This window comes from Schistocerca americana, chromosome 3 (genome assembly GCF_021461395.2).
Source record: "Schistocerca americana isolate TAMUIC-IGC-003095 chromosome 3, iqSchAmer2.1, whole genome shotgun sequence".
In the NCBI taxonomy this organism is placed as follows: domain Eukaryota; kingdom Metazoa; phylum Arthropoda; class Insecta; order Orthoptera; family Acrididae; genus Schistocerca; species Schistocerca americana.
In genome coordinates this window covers 694,142,201-694,158,747 of record NC_060121.1, presented here as the reverse complement: position 1 = coordinate 694,158,747, position 16,547 = coordinate 694,142,201, and the positions used below count along the sequence as shown (strand labels likewise).

At 43.8% G+C, this 16,547-nt stretch overlaps 1 protein-coding gene across 1 annotated transcript in view; it reads right to left on the bottom strand.

Annotated features, from left to right (window-relative positions):
* Nucleotides 1–16,547, bottom strand: part of LOC124605228 — a 304,515-nt gene that overhangs the window by 148,734 nt on the left and 139,234 nt on the right. The window contains exon 5 of the mRNA XM_047136779.1: nt 2,166–2,350. Within this exon, the coding sequence (XP_046992735.1) occupies nt 2,166–2,350 (185 nt within the window). The remainder of the gene's footprint in view (nt 1–2,165; nt 2,351–16,547) is intronic.

Here is a 16,547-nt window from a genome sequence, read left to right as displayed (position 1 = left end):
CAGACCTCAGCTTTTAAAATTGTTGCATCACAAAATTACAGCAACTTAGCAGGAACCTTTGTTGCTCATTGTCCCAATTCCATTACCAAGCAGGGTCCCTTCCTTTTCCGAAATGAACCCGAGTGTCGTTGAAATTCAGACGCCAGCATTAAAGTAATATCATTCCATTTCACTTCTTTAATTTCAAAGTTCAGTTAGGGTATTCATAGCTGGCTACAATATTTAGATTACACAAGCACAAATTAAGAGTGCGAGTTTTGTTAGCATATTTTAGCTTACCTGTGACTGCAGCTCAGCTTGGTACATACTAAATGTTGCTATTGTTAATTGTCCAGAATCATTTAATTCAAGTTCAAAGTTAAATCTCTTATTTCTAAATTGCGTGGATTCAAGTGGCTTTTGAAATGATTGTTGAGGTAGCCCAAGACTAACCTTATTTTACTGAATTTCGTAGTGCTTCAGAAACAAATCTCAATATCAATTTCAGTCACTAAATTAACTTTGAATTTTCCGGTTTTATAAATTCTTTTGCTAAATTAAGTCAGAGTATAGCGAAATTTATTACTTCTGACAAACTTTCAGTTTTCACACAACACGTGTTAACCTTCAGTTGCCACGCTTTTAGTGCTAATTATATGTGCAATAACCTTTCTTTTTCAGTTATTATAGTAGTTGTCCATAGGACTGGCGACCGTAATTTTCCCCAAATCTCAAATATCTAATTAACGCCAATTAATTGTTAACGTGACGACCGCACATTTACTTTCTTTATTAATTTTACCCTTTTCTCAAAATTTATTTCCACCAATTTCATTTCCATTTTTCCTTTCATTTAGATGTAACCCTTTCCTCCCTCTTTACCGACAAATTAACTTCGGTGACGATTGCTTTTCCCAAATTTCCATTAGGTGCACGCGGTTTAATTTTTCACTGTCATTGAGGTCGATAAGTGAGGGGAGGTTACAACGCTCTTCAAAGGTCGTGGCGTTTTGGGCGGATTCGTAACGCGATGTGTTACAAACCCGGTACAACGTTGTGGCCAGCATAGTAGCACGTTACAGAGCTTGCAGTGCCGTCCCTGGTGACCAGATGCAGTATTAAGAACCATGATCCACCTTCTGTAATGCCCAGGGGACTGTCATAAGTCGCCGCTACTTCAGTGTTATTATTATTTTTGAATAAAAGTGTCATTTCTGTTCGTCTCATTATGTACTTCTTTCAGTTACCTTATGCGGTACACTGTAGCAGTTTTTCTATGTACGGTTGAAGTTCCACGGAGCTGCGTGACACATCATGCGAAAGTTGCTTTCGTCCTCAGGTTTTGCGTTCCAGTGTATTTCAAAATTTGGGCTCTGAGTAGATGGAAGCAAAGTGTTGTGTACGTAGTTCCGCGTAGTCAGCGCGTACACAACTTTCCCAATAGAGCGCGCCCCGCTAAGCACAACAGCGCAGGCGCAGCGATCGTCCGTCTCCGCTCTACGAGATGGCGCTGCCATAAAGACGGACCAAATTCTGCTTCCGCTGATCCGCGTATTAATATGTAACGCAGCCAATGAGATTGCTGCTAACGTAGAACCTTTTCTCCTCGCGGATCACACTCGCGCAGTGATACCTGAACGCGCGAGGTATTATAACGAGTGTACAGACCTCCGATCAGTCAGTCTGCATTAGCCTGCATTTGTCTGTACCAGTCTACAGTCAAGTTTCAGTCTGCGCCTAATAAGATTATCATATTCCTGTACATAGCCACGAAGAGAAATGTATAGACACTTTGTCAAGTATCAGAGATATGTGAGAATAAGATTAACGTACCAAGACCAAAGGAACATCAGATTGTCAATCGTAAATAGCATCCAGAATCAAGTTAAGTAAGGTCTATGCTTTTTATTATTTTAATGAATGTGTGTGAAAATTAATCAAGTTCTGTTTAAAGTTGGTCACCGTCAATCTGATACTCTAAGCGTGCAAGTGGCATTTCTATCGTCTGACCTAACGGCAGAAGATAAACACGCCACGATAAGACCACGAGAGATATTGCTGACACTCGCCTAATTCGTTAGAGCGACAAGTCAAATAATGTGATGGTGTGTGTACCGAAGGTCTTACAGTACGCACACCACACAAAGAGATTAGTTAGGACATACAACGTTTGGATAGTTTCTCACCGGAGTCTGGGTTGATGCGCGCGCGCAGCTGCAGCTTGGTGCCGATGGGCACGGCCTGGTCCACGGGCAGCTCGCCGCTGAGGTTGCCGACGCGCGCCGGCGGCGCTTCCTTGTACAGCGCCACCTCGTACTCCAGCCGCCCCGGGGACTCCTCCGCCACGCCCGACACGCGGGCCCCGTGCGCGCTGCACACAGCCGGAACCTGCGTAACTCAGTCTGCGGTGACCACTGGTGGCTTGTGCAAAATTTTACAAAAGTGCTACAATGTGGGGGTTTATAGCCATCTGATTTACAAGGGTAGTAATCGTAACTACACTGAAGCGGCAAACAAACTCGTATAGGCATGCGTATTACAAATACAGAGATATGTAAACAGGCGGGATACGGCAGGCCTCCACTCCCCTGTCCCTATCCTCCTGTCCCCGTCTCCCAAGCCGTGGCATCCTCTTTTCCTCCCCTCTCCCCCTCCTCCCCCCTGTTCCCCTCTTGGAAGGTCCCCGGACTCGCACACGCTTCGTGGACATTCGCGCGCCGGAGATCACCGCCATCAGTGTATCGTGTGTGCCGTCATGTTTAGTGTTCAGTTTCGCCGTCACGCCCCATTGTTCATCAGTGACATCGTCTTCTTCAGTGTTTGTGCGTCGGGTCTCCAGTTCATAGTGTGGATTGTCATCAAGTGTGAACGGCTTCTTGTGCTTTTATATTCTTGTGTCTCCTGTTTTTTCCCGCCGTTTTTCTCTGTGATGTCTCTTCTTTGTTTATCTCCATGTACTCTCTTCGGCTGAAGAGCGGCGTATTGTGCTGCTGCCAGCCTACCTGGTTGTTCAGGTGTCAAAATTACAATAAAGTAAAAAAAAAAAAAAAAAAAAAAAAAAAAGATACGGCGCTGCGGTCGGCAACGCCTATATAAGACAACAAGTCTTTGCCGCAGTTGTTTGATCGGATACTGCTGCAACAACGTCAGGTTATCAAGACTTAAGTGAGTTTGAACAGCATCTTCGAGGTAGCGATTAAGTCGGGATTTTCCTGTACGGCTATTTTCACGGGAGTACCAGGAATATCATGAATTCCGGTAAAACATCAAATCTCCGATATCGCTGCATCCGGGAAAAGATCCTGCAAGAACGAGACCAACGACGACTGAAGAGAATCGTTCAGCGTCACAGAAGTGCAACCTTTCCGCAAATTACTGCAGATTTCAATGCTGAGCCATCAACAAGTATCAGCGTGCGAACTATTAAACGAAACTGCGGAGCTGAAGGCCCACTCGTGTACCCTTGATGACTGCGCGACAAGACCTCGCCTGGGCCCGTCAACACCGACATTGGACTGATGATGACTGGAAACGTGTTACCTGGTCGGACGAGTCTCGTTTCAAATTGTATCGAGCGGATGGACGTGCACGGGTATGTAGACAATCTCATGAATCCATGGCCCCTGCATGTCAGTTGGAGACTGTGCAAGCTGGTGGAAGCTCTGTAATGGTTTGGGGCGTGTGCAGTTGGAGTGATATGGGTCCCCTGATACGTCTAGATACGACTCTGACTGTTGAGATGTGCGTAAGCATCCTGTCTGAGCACCTGCATCCATTCACGTGCATTGTGCATTCCGACAGACTGTGGCAATTCCAGCAGGACGACGCGACACCCCACACGTCCTGAATTGCTACTGAGTGGCTCCAGGAACACTTTTCTTAGTTTAAACACTTCCGCTGGCTACCAAACTCCCCAGACACGAACTTTATTGAGCATATCTGGAATGCCTTGCAACGTGCTATTCAGAAGAGATCGCCACCCTCTCGTATTCTCACGGATCTATGGATAGCCGTGCAGGATTCACGGTGTCAGTTCTCTCCAGCACTACTTCAGACGTTAGTCGAGTCCATGCTACGTGTTGCACCACTTATGCTTGTTCGCAGAGGCCCTACATGATATTAGGCAGGTGTATCAGTTTCTTTAGCTCTTCAGTGTAAATTGAATATATTAATTTCACGTATACAAACTTAACTGTTTAAATATATTTAAAATTTATAATTAATAGTTTAAAATTGTGAGGAATAGAAGAAAATGAAAAACTTATAGTAGCAGCAGGAATCGTACCCAAGCTGGCGAACTGCCAGTTGATGCACTTGACCACTTTCTTTTTTGTGAAGTTTACGAAATGCAGTTGACCACTGTTTTTCTCAAGTTCACCAAAAGAAAGGTAAAATGAATGCAACATTCGAACAGAAAAGGGGTTGTACACTTTATCCAACTCCTTGACGATTAAATACCAGATACAGCATATTCGAGAAAAGCTCACTTTGCGGGGCATCATTTAACTTAAAAATATATCCTCCAGTAACACAATGGCCTAAAGTGGACATAATTCATCTCGTTGTCTCTTCTGGCATCGGCAGCACTTGTGCGACGAAGTTAACCTTTGACGTTGTTCTGATATTGACAAGGAGTACTTTTTGTGTCTCATCAAATTCCTAATTTAGTGTTTCTGTATAAATGCAAGCATACTCTCACGAATATTCCTGTACCTAACAGCGATCATAAGCTTCATGTTGCTTCTGTATTCAGTACCCAAAGCATTTCGAATTTAGAGAGCGGTCTTAGCTGGGCGTGATGCTTCACAGAAAGGCCGCGTCCAATGTTCATACATAATTTCAGACTTCCTCGTGTTCAGCTTCGAAAGTTTGTGTTTATTAATGATATGGTAGAGCTTTCCCTACTTCTTGATCGTTCGTGGCAAGAAAGCGAACATTATCTGCACGCGTGTTACAAATAATTTTGTTCCAATTAATGGAGAATCCTCGTAAATATTGCGTCAGTGTGCCAAGCAAGAAGAGTTCAATGGCAGTGGCAAATAGAGCCATCGACATCGGACAACCCTGTCTCACAGAGCTGCATATTTTGATTTCTTTACTCAGCTTATTATTGACCACTGCCCTTGTATGACGCCGGCCGCGGTGGCCGTGCGGTTCTGGCGCTGCAGTCCGGAACCGCGGGACTGCTGCGGTCGCAGGTTCGAATCCTGCCTCGGGCATGGGTGTGTGTGATGTCCTTAGGTTAGTTAGGTTTAAGTAGTTCTAAGTTCTAGGCGACTTATGACCTAAGATGTTGAGTCCCATAGTGCTCAGAGCCATTTGAACCATTTGAACCTTGTATGACTTTTACCTAGAAGTTCACGTAAAAGGTTTGTAACATGTATTGGAAATCTCATTGACTGCGTGGTGTTTATGTGGTGTCACCGCCAGACACCACACTTGCTAGGTGGTAGCCTTTAAATCGGCCGCGGTCCGCTAGTATACGTCGGACCCGCGTGTCGCCACTATCAGTGATTGCAGACCGAGCGCCACCACACGGCAGGTCTGGAGAGACTTCCTAGCACTCGCCCCAGTTGTACAGCCGACTTTGCTAGCGATGGTTCACTGACAAATTACGCTCTCATTTGCCGAGACGATAGTTAGCATAGCCTTCAGCTACGTCATTTGCTACGACCTAGCAAGGCGCCATTATCAATTGCTATTTATCTTGTGATGCATGTACCGTCAGACCGATGTTCACCAATTATGGATTAAAGTTAAGTATTCCAGAAGCTACGTACTTTATTTGCTAGTCTCCATTACTTGTCCTGTTCCAGACCTCACGCCATCCTGCGTGAGCTTAAACGCGTACCTTTCGGCTTCCTCTCATTGTGGGTTGGCGCTCTGGCCAATCCACAACAGTTTATGTAATATTGGTGGCTTACACTGTCGAGAACTTCTGCAAAGTCAAGTGATACTAAAGCACACTTGATATTGCAGGCCTCTACAATGGCGATTACATCTCTGTACTAACATAATTTGTGGAAGAGCTTTCTGTCCACGCCTACACTTGTCTGGTACCGACCCGTTATCGTATTCATTAACATTTTAAGTCTGTGGAAAATGATGCATGTCATGAGTTCATAATCACTGTTCAGTAACGAATTGATCCAAAACCATCAACTAATCTGCTCTCTGGATGTTTAGGGATTAAGGGGAGGTTTACTATATTTTGATTCAAAAAATAGATTTTTTAAAATTGCATTTTTGGATCCATAAAAGTGTTTAAAATCCACCCCTGAAGCGGTTTTTTCGAATACGGAACGGAAATGTCTGTTATTCGCGGTTGAACAAAAAAATGCACCTGCCTGAAATCGGCTTTTTTCACGCACCAGTTTTTTCCTTTCGGAGGACGAGTTATTGTACCGATGCTTGGGAGGAAACACACAAAATACAAATGAAACTTTGAACGCTTGTGTTTGGAAGTTAGCCCCCAAGCATTTGCATTCTGGTGCGAAGACTGTGGAGATCGCGACTTTCCTGACACTGAGTAGCTTCAACGAACGGTATTCAGCATTTCTGAAGACCTTGACAACGATGGACGTCACCCTGGGACTCTATTCGACGCAGTTCGCCAAGCATTCGGACGACCACCAGATTCAAGCGGCCGAAAACCGCTTGTCACCGGCCGTACGAGCGGCTCTGGACCAGCGCAGGATGGCCCAGATCGAGCAGAACGCCCTCTATGAGGAAGAGGAAGGACTAGTTTATGGACCCGGAATAGCAGATTGAACGTAGGTTGCATAATATTGCATTTATATTTAGTCAAAACTTCAAACGCGTTTTTCTCGAAATAACTTTTTTTTTATCGCGTAGTACGGTAACTCCAAATTTACTGAACCGATTGGCGTGATTCTTTGTTTCCGACGAAGATAACTAAATTGTCTAGGAGTTGTACCACTTTTATTCCGATCCATCAACTACAAATATTTGTACTTGGCCGACAACGTCGAAAAATCGATGAAAAAACCCAATTTTTTTTCAAATGGCAGGCATTTTGTTTTTTAAGGTCCAAATAACTTAAGCGAGGTACAACTCCTAAAGAGTCTTAAATACTTCGCTAACATCAACTCAATTTTGATTTCAGACGAGCCGGCTGACCTGTGACATTCCGCGCGTGGAGGTCTACATCGAAATTTGGTTTCGTTCCGATGGCACTTACGCCTTTGCTCTTAGACATTTCCAGTCGAAAAAAATCCAGTTTGTAGAGAAAATATCAATAAACATTTTGACCAAATTTGAGATGGATATCTATAACATATCCCGATAAAATAATTCTCAAAGAACATGCTTTTTTACGGCCAAAGATAGCAAACCTCCCCTTAACACAGGGATTCCTTCCACGAGCTCTTTAGGAACATTAAAATACATACAAAATAAGTTAAATTTCAATTCTAGTTGATATACATGCAAAATTCCACGTTGATGCCGTCTAGTCATAGAGTTTTATTTGTTGAAATTCATGCTATAGCACATTAAAGTCCTTCTTCAACGATTTCATTCACGAGGATTTCGACTTCACCAGCGCTTAATTCTCCTAGCAGGTTTTGCAGTAGTTCCTGTCGTATTCCTTCATCGGTGTGTTTCACTGCCACCAGGTCCTAAAGGTGTTTATGGACTGCATATTGCCGTCACTTAGCTTTAGATATGTCATATTATCCTTTTCCCTATATTATTTTCACAGACGACATGGAACATGGATGGTTCTTCTTCGTCTATCAAGTGTTGCCACCAGGACGTTATTTTATAGCCTTAAACGAGTGTAAGTTCTAGGTCCATAACTCTCTGACACAGGTAAAGTGCAATTCGTTTGTTTTCTTTTGCCTTAAATTCTTCTCCCCTGCATAAATTCTTAACATTTTAGCTATGACATGTTTTAGCCACCATTCTGTTACCGAATTGAGTCGTGGCAATTTCCTTTCGCATTTCCTCCATGTTTCGTCAAAATCACATCGACATTCTGCATCTTGGAAATGAGTATCATTGAGTTTTCGGTGAGAAATGTTTCTTGCTTACTGATGGTTGCACTACGTATACAGGGTGGTCAAGAACAGTCTGAAAAGCTTGTAAGGCTGTTGAAGGGTAGGTTGTGCTGAGAAATAGTTGTTAAGAAAAGAAAATTCGATACGTTGCGCCGTTTCCGAGTCAAACAGCATTGAAGTTAGCCAATGAGGCTGTTGCACGCAAATTCAAGCAACCCGCCAGAGATGGTGTCACCAAACGTGTTCATCGTTTGGATTTACAAAATCAAACAAGAGAGCGATATAAAAATCGGGAGTGGGGCTGTAGTAAGGATCGAACCAGATCCAAAGGCTGAACAGTCTCGTGCGTTATCATGTACGTTGTGAGAACAACTGACATTAATTGTACTTCGCAGGCCGCTTGAATTTACGCGCGGAACGGCCTGGTTGACCAACTTCTGTGCTAGTTAGCTCGTAAACAGCGCAACTTATCGAATTTTTTCTTAAAAATTATTTCTCAGCTTGATCAACCATGCAACATCTTTACAGGCTTTTCAGACTGTTTCTGACCACCGCGTGTATGTGGCATGATCAGAGAAAATTGTTGGCCAATCTTCTGAATGTAAGTCTCGATTTATTAAATGTTCTGCAACATCAATTCTGTCGAACCAACTGGCTGAGTGGCTCGTGTCGTGTGTGTGAACCAGGTGCTCTTCCGTGCGTATGTTACCAAGTATCAATCAGACGCATTAAGCGAATGATATGTTCCAGTTCTGCGGATTTGTTTAAGCAGGCAACTGAAATCACCTGATAATGTTATGAGCACTGAGATAACCAGCAAAAGCAGTTATGAGTACATTATAGTCTCTCTCTTACATTATAATGGTCACACAATGGAACGTGTCAATATTTCTTATTTCGCATAACATAACTGTATACTGAATGTTTAAACTCATTTCAGCACCGTAGCGAGGACATTTTATTCTGCTCATGTTCTTTACACAGTCATCTGCATCTGTGTTCAGTGCTGGTATTTATATATCTTCTATAGTCACAATGTAACTCAAAAGAGAGTTGGCTCTACAGTCTGCATAGTTATAGGAAAATCCTACTTTATCTCTCAATAATTCTTGGACATTCAATAGAACACGTTGTGTTACTAATTATTTTATATAATGAAACGTTTTAGTTGATCTTTAACATCAGCTTGACAACTTGGGCAAAGATATATTTTATTCCTATGTTCTTTACACAGAGTCTCCAACTTAATGCCTTTGCTATCTTAGAATCTTTCAAATAATATTTTTGATTTCATTACCTATGTGAGCTGGAGCACGTTTCATGAACGTTGAACAAAGTGTGAGATTCTCTAGAACTTCTACAACTCAAACATAGTGCATGCACAACACAAAACATGAGAAATTTAGAAAAACGCACAATAGAAATATTTGATGAATGTTTCGTCCAGGTACGTAAACCATCCATGTTTTCGCCAAATTATATGTAAAACAACTTCAGCATCTGTTTGGGTAGGCTTATGCGGTCATTGCCACAGTCGGGAAAATTCTTTTTGGCCTTGACCGCATTATCATATGCGTAATACTTCCGATGTTCCGCGACTATTGCAAGTGGTCTTCCTTAAGGTGTCTTTTACGGTAACTACCGAATGAGGTTTCTTCCCCGTATTGTTATTTCACCCCCCTCGCCCCATATGGGCCGAGGGTGTACTGTCAGCAGTACAACTCTTCGCTCTTCAGCAAGGCGAATTAAAAAATGTACAGTGAGAAATGCAAACAAAATTTGGGATTGTTTGCTATTTTAAATTAAAAATCAGAGATGGACAGTTAAAAACTACGGAAATATGTACATTTTAAAAACACATCGCTGGGAGGTGAAATTCTTCATATAAAAACACTGAAACATCAAACCTTTATTTAAAATCTGAAGGACCTTCACTGGGGTGAGAGGTGTTGCTGGAGGAGAGACAATATTCCGCAAGGTTGAGGGGTGTGGGTATGAAGAGAGGGGAACTAAGGAGATTAGGGGTAGGAGCTGAGGTGGAGAGTGGGAAATACAGTCGGTGGGAAAGACAGATGAGTAGTGTGTCGTGTAGGTAGGGCAGTGGTTGCGAGAGGAAAGGGATGGGGATGGATGGATATAAAAAGGAAAGAGGAGCCCTGATGTACAGTGGGACACGTAGGGAAGAGTTAAAGTTGATGGGAGGGATAAATTTGGAGGCGGATCTCATTGTCTGGGAGAGGGTCTTGGTTAAAGTTGGGTTGGGATAGGATATGGAATGTGTATAGGTGTAGGGACAGAGGGATGTGTTTATGCATTTGTGAAGTTGCCGCAGCATACCAGCTTTGGTGACCAGCAGGGAGTCAATAGGGTTACTGGTAACCAGTTTGTGGACAGTGCAGCAGATATGTAGGTGTTCAGTGTGGTTGAGGAGGTGTGAGAATTTGATGAGGTGGTAAAGGATCCAGGTGGATGTGGAAAGCGAGACAGAGAGCATGGCGTTTGAGGATTTGGAAAAAAAAAACTTGTAGGACTTTAATGGGGTAGAGATCTATGCAACATTTGCATAGCAGAGTATGGGTCAAATCAGGGTTTTTTAGGTGTGAAGAATAGTAGAGGGGTGTAATCCCCAAGTTCGGCCTGTCAGTAATTTTAATAGTTTTAGTATATTGTGGGTTTTCTGTTGGATGGTCAGTAGCTGAGGTTTCAACGTTAGTTGCCAGTTGAGGGTTAGTCCAAGATATTTTAGAGTGTTAGTTAGTTGTATAGGACGGCTGTAAATGGTGAGATAGTAGTTATGGAGGCACAAGTTGTGGGTGGTTCGTCTTATAATTATTGCCTGGGTTTTGGAGGGGCTGATCTTGAGGAGAAATTGGTTATACCAGGAGGTAAACTGACTGAGGTGAATTGAAGGGATCGTTGGGATTTCTGGAGTCTAGGATAGAGGGTGAGGAAAGCATTGTTATCAGTGTACTGAAGGAGATGTACTGGTAGGGGTGGTTTGGGCATATCAGCTGTGTAAAGGAGATAGAGGAGAGGAGAGGGGGTGGAGCCTTGAGGCACTCCCACAGTGGGGTGGAAGGTATGGCAACTGATATTGTTATTAGTGACAAAGCGTGAGTGATTAGATAACAAGGATGCAATATGGTGGACATAGTTAATTGGAAGTGCATATTCTGGAGTTTGAAAAGGAGACCTGAATGCCATAGACAGTCATAGGATTTTTCAAGGTAGAGGGACACAAAAGTAATGGATTTATGGGAGTTGAGTTGGTGGGATAGGGGATGTGTGAGGTGCATGAGTTGATCATCAAAGGAGAAACTGTGACAGAAGACACGCTGGTCAATGTGAAGAATGTGGTACTGGTTCAAGTGTTGATGGATGCATCAGGAGATGATGGCTTTGAAGACCTCACTAAATACTGAGGTGAGGCAGTTGGGGCGGTAGGAGGAATTATCTGTTGGAGGTTTGTGGGGTTTGAGGAAAAGCAGGATTTTGGATGTTTTTCATTGTTGAGGATAGTAATCTGTGGAAAGGATAGTGGTTGCAAGAGTGATGATAAAGGAGAGGGGGCATTATCTGCGGTGTTGGTACGTAATGCAGTAGTGGTTGGGGAGGTGTTTCGTTCTTTTGTGGAGTACTTTTTACATCACTCACCATAACTGGTGTATTTAATTCTGTGTGTAGTATGTTGTCCAAGAACTGGAAGCTGGGAGGCAGAATTGGGACAGTGGTATTTGCTTTCATAGATGACAGGGAAAAGATAGTAATCAAAATGTGGGTATCAGGGATGGAGAAGATGTCAGACAGAGTGATGCAAAGTGTTTAGCTTTGCTCAGGTTATCAGATAAGGGGTGGTTATCGAGGAGAAGAAGGTATTAAGGTATGGGGTTATTGCCAGTGAGTTGATGGAATGCTTTCCAGTACTTGGAAGAGTTAATGGGGAGCATAAGGTAGAATTTGGTGCATGTCTGGCGTCAGTTCCAGGATTTTTTTTTATTTAATAAATTTTTGGGTATATCTCTGTATTCACCAGTGACATGTGAGTGTATACTGGTCAATAGTCTGCAAGAAGAAGTGGTGTATATGATGGGATTCTCAGAGGAGTAGTAGGGCTTATGGGGAGAGGGAGTGGCTGTGAGGACATGTGGTCTTGGTAGAAATGTGACAAGGTCTACAGCAGGAAGGATGTGGCTTGAGGGATATCGTCAGGCTGCTAGAAGCACAGGGAATGGCTTCCAGTCTAGGTTTCTATGGTTTACTGATAGCCATTCCAGTTGGTACGGGAGTAGTCTTGGATAACTCTTCGGTGGAGGTTGGGGTGGTGTGCCAGATGGTGAGGTTGTGTGGAGGAGATGGTGAAGAGTACAGGTATGTGTTCACTTCCACTCAGATGAAGGACTTCTGCAGTGAGGTGTCCAAGGCGACTGGGAGATGTTAGGATGACATCAGGGATGGTGCTGCTTTAAAGATGGGTGTGGTGTGGGGTGGGGCCAGTGTCACCTTGCAGGGAATCAGTAAGCTATGTGGGGGATCTGCTATGGATATTAAGGTCTATGGCAGTAATGTAGATGGAAAAGGCATGATCTATATGAGTGAGGAAGTGATACAGGATGGAGCAATTAGGCTGGATGTAGTTGGTGGCACAGGTAATGGTTAGGGTTTGGAGAAAGAGGGTGATGATAAGGTGATGGTGGGAGTATTGTATAAGAGTTGTAGCTGAACAGGGATGTTCTTGTTGTGGCCAACTATAACTCCACATCTGGTCAAGGGAAGAAGGTTATCTGTCTGGTGGAAGATATAGGGAGACGTTTGGAAGGTGTGATAGGGTTGGAGGAATATATCGTTAAGGATAAATGTATGGATGTTGCGTTGAAATAGGTTATTCATTAAGTGATGTTTATTAGTGAGGAGAGAGTAGACATTGGAGTACAGGACTTTGTGTTGTTATAAGGGTTGTGAGTGTTCAAAAATATGTGTGGAATCTTATGGGACTTAACTGCTAAGGTCATCAGTCCCTAAGCTTACACACTACTTAACCTAAATTATCCTAAGGACAAACACACACACCCATGCCCAAGGGAGGTGTCGCACCCCCGCTGGGACCGCCACACAGTCCATGACTGCAGCGCCTCAGACCACTCGGCTAATCCCACGCAGAAGGTGAGAGTGGTTTGTGTGGATGAGGTCTGATGAGGTTTAGACAAGGGTGTCGAGGTGGGTGCAAATGAAGTGGACATGGTTATGGGAGGATGTCGCTTGGTTCTTGAGATGGAAGATGGTGTGGGCAGCAAGGAATATTTGTTGGAGCGTGTATGGACTTTGGAATGGGTGGATATTTTGGAGGAAGATGTAATTATTTGATAATGTCTTCAGCTTTGAGAGTTGGACAGAGGGAATTGTTGGGTGAGTGGAGTTATCAGTGTGATGGATTGGCACAGTGATTTGGTAGGTTGTGGCTTAGCTTTGCATTTTGCCGAGTAAGTGGGATGGGAGTCATTGCAGGTGTTTCAGGTAGGAGGGGATGTTAAGTTAGGGTGCTGTTTAAAAAATCTGGAAGGTTTTGCAATGTGGACAGCTACGTGGGTTTTTACAGTCTGCAGTAAGGTAGTCATTGTAACAGGGACATTTTTGGCAGCGTTAGGACTGAGGACGGGATTTTGAAGGTTTGGCCTTGTGGCGGTGGTGGCAGACCAGGGCTCCCTCTTTAAGGAGGAGTTCTATGGTGACAGCAGATTCAGAGAAGACATGGACGAGGTGAGTGGGGCCCAGGTACAAACTTCTAAACCCAGGTAGTTTTTCTGCTCAGATGCCACTTCCTCATCCTTGATCTGAAGGTCGACCTTTGCGATCACTGCAATGAGGCTTGGAGGACGGAGGGGAGGCTGTGGTCGTTTGGCCCTGGGTGTGATGGTGAGAGGTATTAAGAAGCCTTTGGCACCAAAGTTAATGTGAGGAATTTCGGAGAGTAGGGTGGTATGGAAGCGGGGATTTACGGACTTAAGTAAGACAGAATCTTTCCTTGCGATCATTTGTTGTCTGAGAAGTCTGGGTAGGTAGTTTTTGATGTCAAGGGTGAGGGATTTGGGTTTAAGGAACTTTGGGTCGGGGTTGGGAGGATGAAGATGTAGATAAAGGGGAAGAAGTTGGAGAAGGAGGAGTTGTATCTATTTACTGAGTGTCGTCAGGTTCAGTTTGCAGTTGTTTAGGTGTGGGAGTGGGAGATATATCAGTGGTTTGACTTTTGTATGTTTCTTAACAGCTGTTGGTGGAAAGGATGGTTGTGGGATTGCGGGTGAAGGAGTCTGACGTTGTTGATGGTCACCTGGGAGTTGTGCAAGTCCTCCAACAGGGTTAGCATGGCTATTGCAGTGTGAGGTAATACTTGCGACGTCATTTGTTGCAACTGTTACTCAGTGATGGTGACACATGAGACAGTGTTGAAGATTGTTGGTGACTATGGCTGAAAGAGAAAAGCGAGGGAGAACTGGGGGCAGAGAGAGATCCATGTGTAACTGCTGCAGTAGGACAGGACACTGTAGGTAAGGCGGGATAGATGTAGCGGGGAGGATTAGAGGATATGCTCCACATAGTGACAATGGGAGCAGGAGATGGAGAGGTGTATGTTATTGACATAGTAGGGTAGTCCATGGTGGAAAGAGTGATGAATGGCGTTGACTGCGGTGAGTGGCCACCGAAGCGATGCTGGGACAACGGTGGCGAGCTGTGGTGAAGTTGTGAACAGTGAGAATGGCTCCGATGTGACAGAGATGGCAGCAACTATGTGAGGCGTGATGAATTGGCGGCGACAACAGTGGAGGCGGTGGCGATGATAAACAGGCGACGGAACGACAGTGACGCTGATGGAGGCCAAGACTGGCAGCGAAGATGGGGTGATCAGTGGCGAGAGTGAGATGTCGATGCGAAGATGATGACTGGCAGCAAAGGTGATGGCGGTTAGGCAGCACTGGCAGTTACGACGTTGGCACGTAGCGAGGACTGCCAGAAAAGACGACGCCGACGGAAACGAAGATGACTGGAAAATGTTCCCTATCGGAATTTAAACCCTGAGAGCAACCCAGGCAGTTCTTATTCACGAGAGGAAGAGGGGTTCCAACCCTCGAATGGTTAAATGAGAAAAGTTTGGTTCTTATATACCGGCGGAAGTGGCTGTTATCGGACTCTGATAGGCTGTTGAGGATAACGAGGAGGAGTGTTGGAAGACCTTTATTGGTGTTTTCTTTACTTCTTTTCATTACTTCTTTTTATTGGCGGAAATAGACGTTCTTGATTGGTGTTTTCTTTATTGCTTGTCACTGGCGAAAAGAGGCGAATGGGAAAGGGGTGGCAGTAGTGACGTAGAGCTGTTTCCTTGCTGTCACAACTGCCGCCCATTTTCCTTTCGCCTATTTCCACTAGAGGCAAGCAATAAAGTAAACACCAATCAAGAACGTCTATTTTTACCAATGAATGGGGAAGGGGACTTGCAGTAGTGGCCGAAACGTCGTTTACACATTGACGATGGAGTCACAGCCACAAATTAATTTTATTGTCAATCTTAACATCTTTTCCTGTATGATTCCTCAAATTAAGAATCTTTGCCATTTGGTTTCTGAGTTAAATAAAGGGTTCGAGGGCCCCAGAATGGAAGCATGTGAATCATCGGACGATGGATTTTTAAAAATCCGAAACCAGTAATGGTTGAACGTGAATAAGCTCTCTGTACACTACTTGTGTATAGCTGCTTCATTTAAGTTATGTTGTCGTTGTTGTGGTCTTCAGTCCTGAGACTGGTTTGATGCAGCTCTCCATGCTACTCTATCCTGTGCAAGCTTCTTCATCTCCCAGTACTTACTGCAACCTACATCCTTCTGAATCTGCTTAGTGTATTCATCTCTTGGTCTCCCTCTACGATTTTTACCCTCCACGCTGCCCTCCAATGCTAAATTTGTGATCCCTTGATGCCTCAGAACACGTCCTACTTCTTGTCAAGTTGTGCCACAAAATCCTCTTCTCCCCAATTCTATTCAATACCTCCTCATTAGTTATGTGATCTACCCATCTAATCTTCAACATTCTTCTGTAGCACCACATTTCGAAAGCTTCTATTCTCTTCTTGTCCAAACTGTTTATCGTCCATGTTTCACCTCCATGCATGGCTACACTCCATACAAATACTTTCAGAAACGACTTCCTGACACTTAAATCTATACTCGATGTTAACAAATTTCTCTTCTTCAGAAACGCTTTCCTTGCCATTGCCAGTCTACATTTTATATCCTCTCTACATCGACCATCATCAGTTATTTTGCTCCCCAAATAGCGAAACTCATTTACTACTTTAAGTGTCTCATTTCCTAATCTAATTCCCTTAGCATCACCCGACTTAATTCGACTACGTTCCATTATCCTCGTTTTGATTCTGTTGATGTTCATCTTATATCCTCCTTTCAAGACACTGTCCATTCCGTTCAACTGCTCTCCCAAGTCCTTTGCTGTCTCTGACAGAATTACAATGTCATCGGCGAACCTCAAAGTTTTTATATTTTC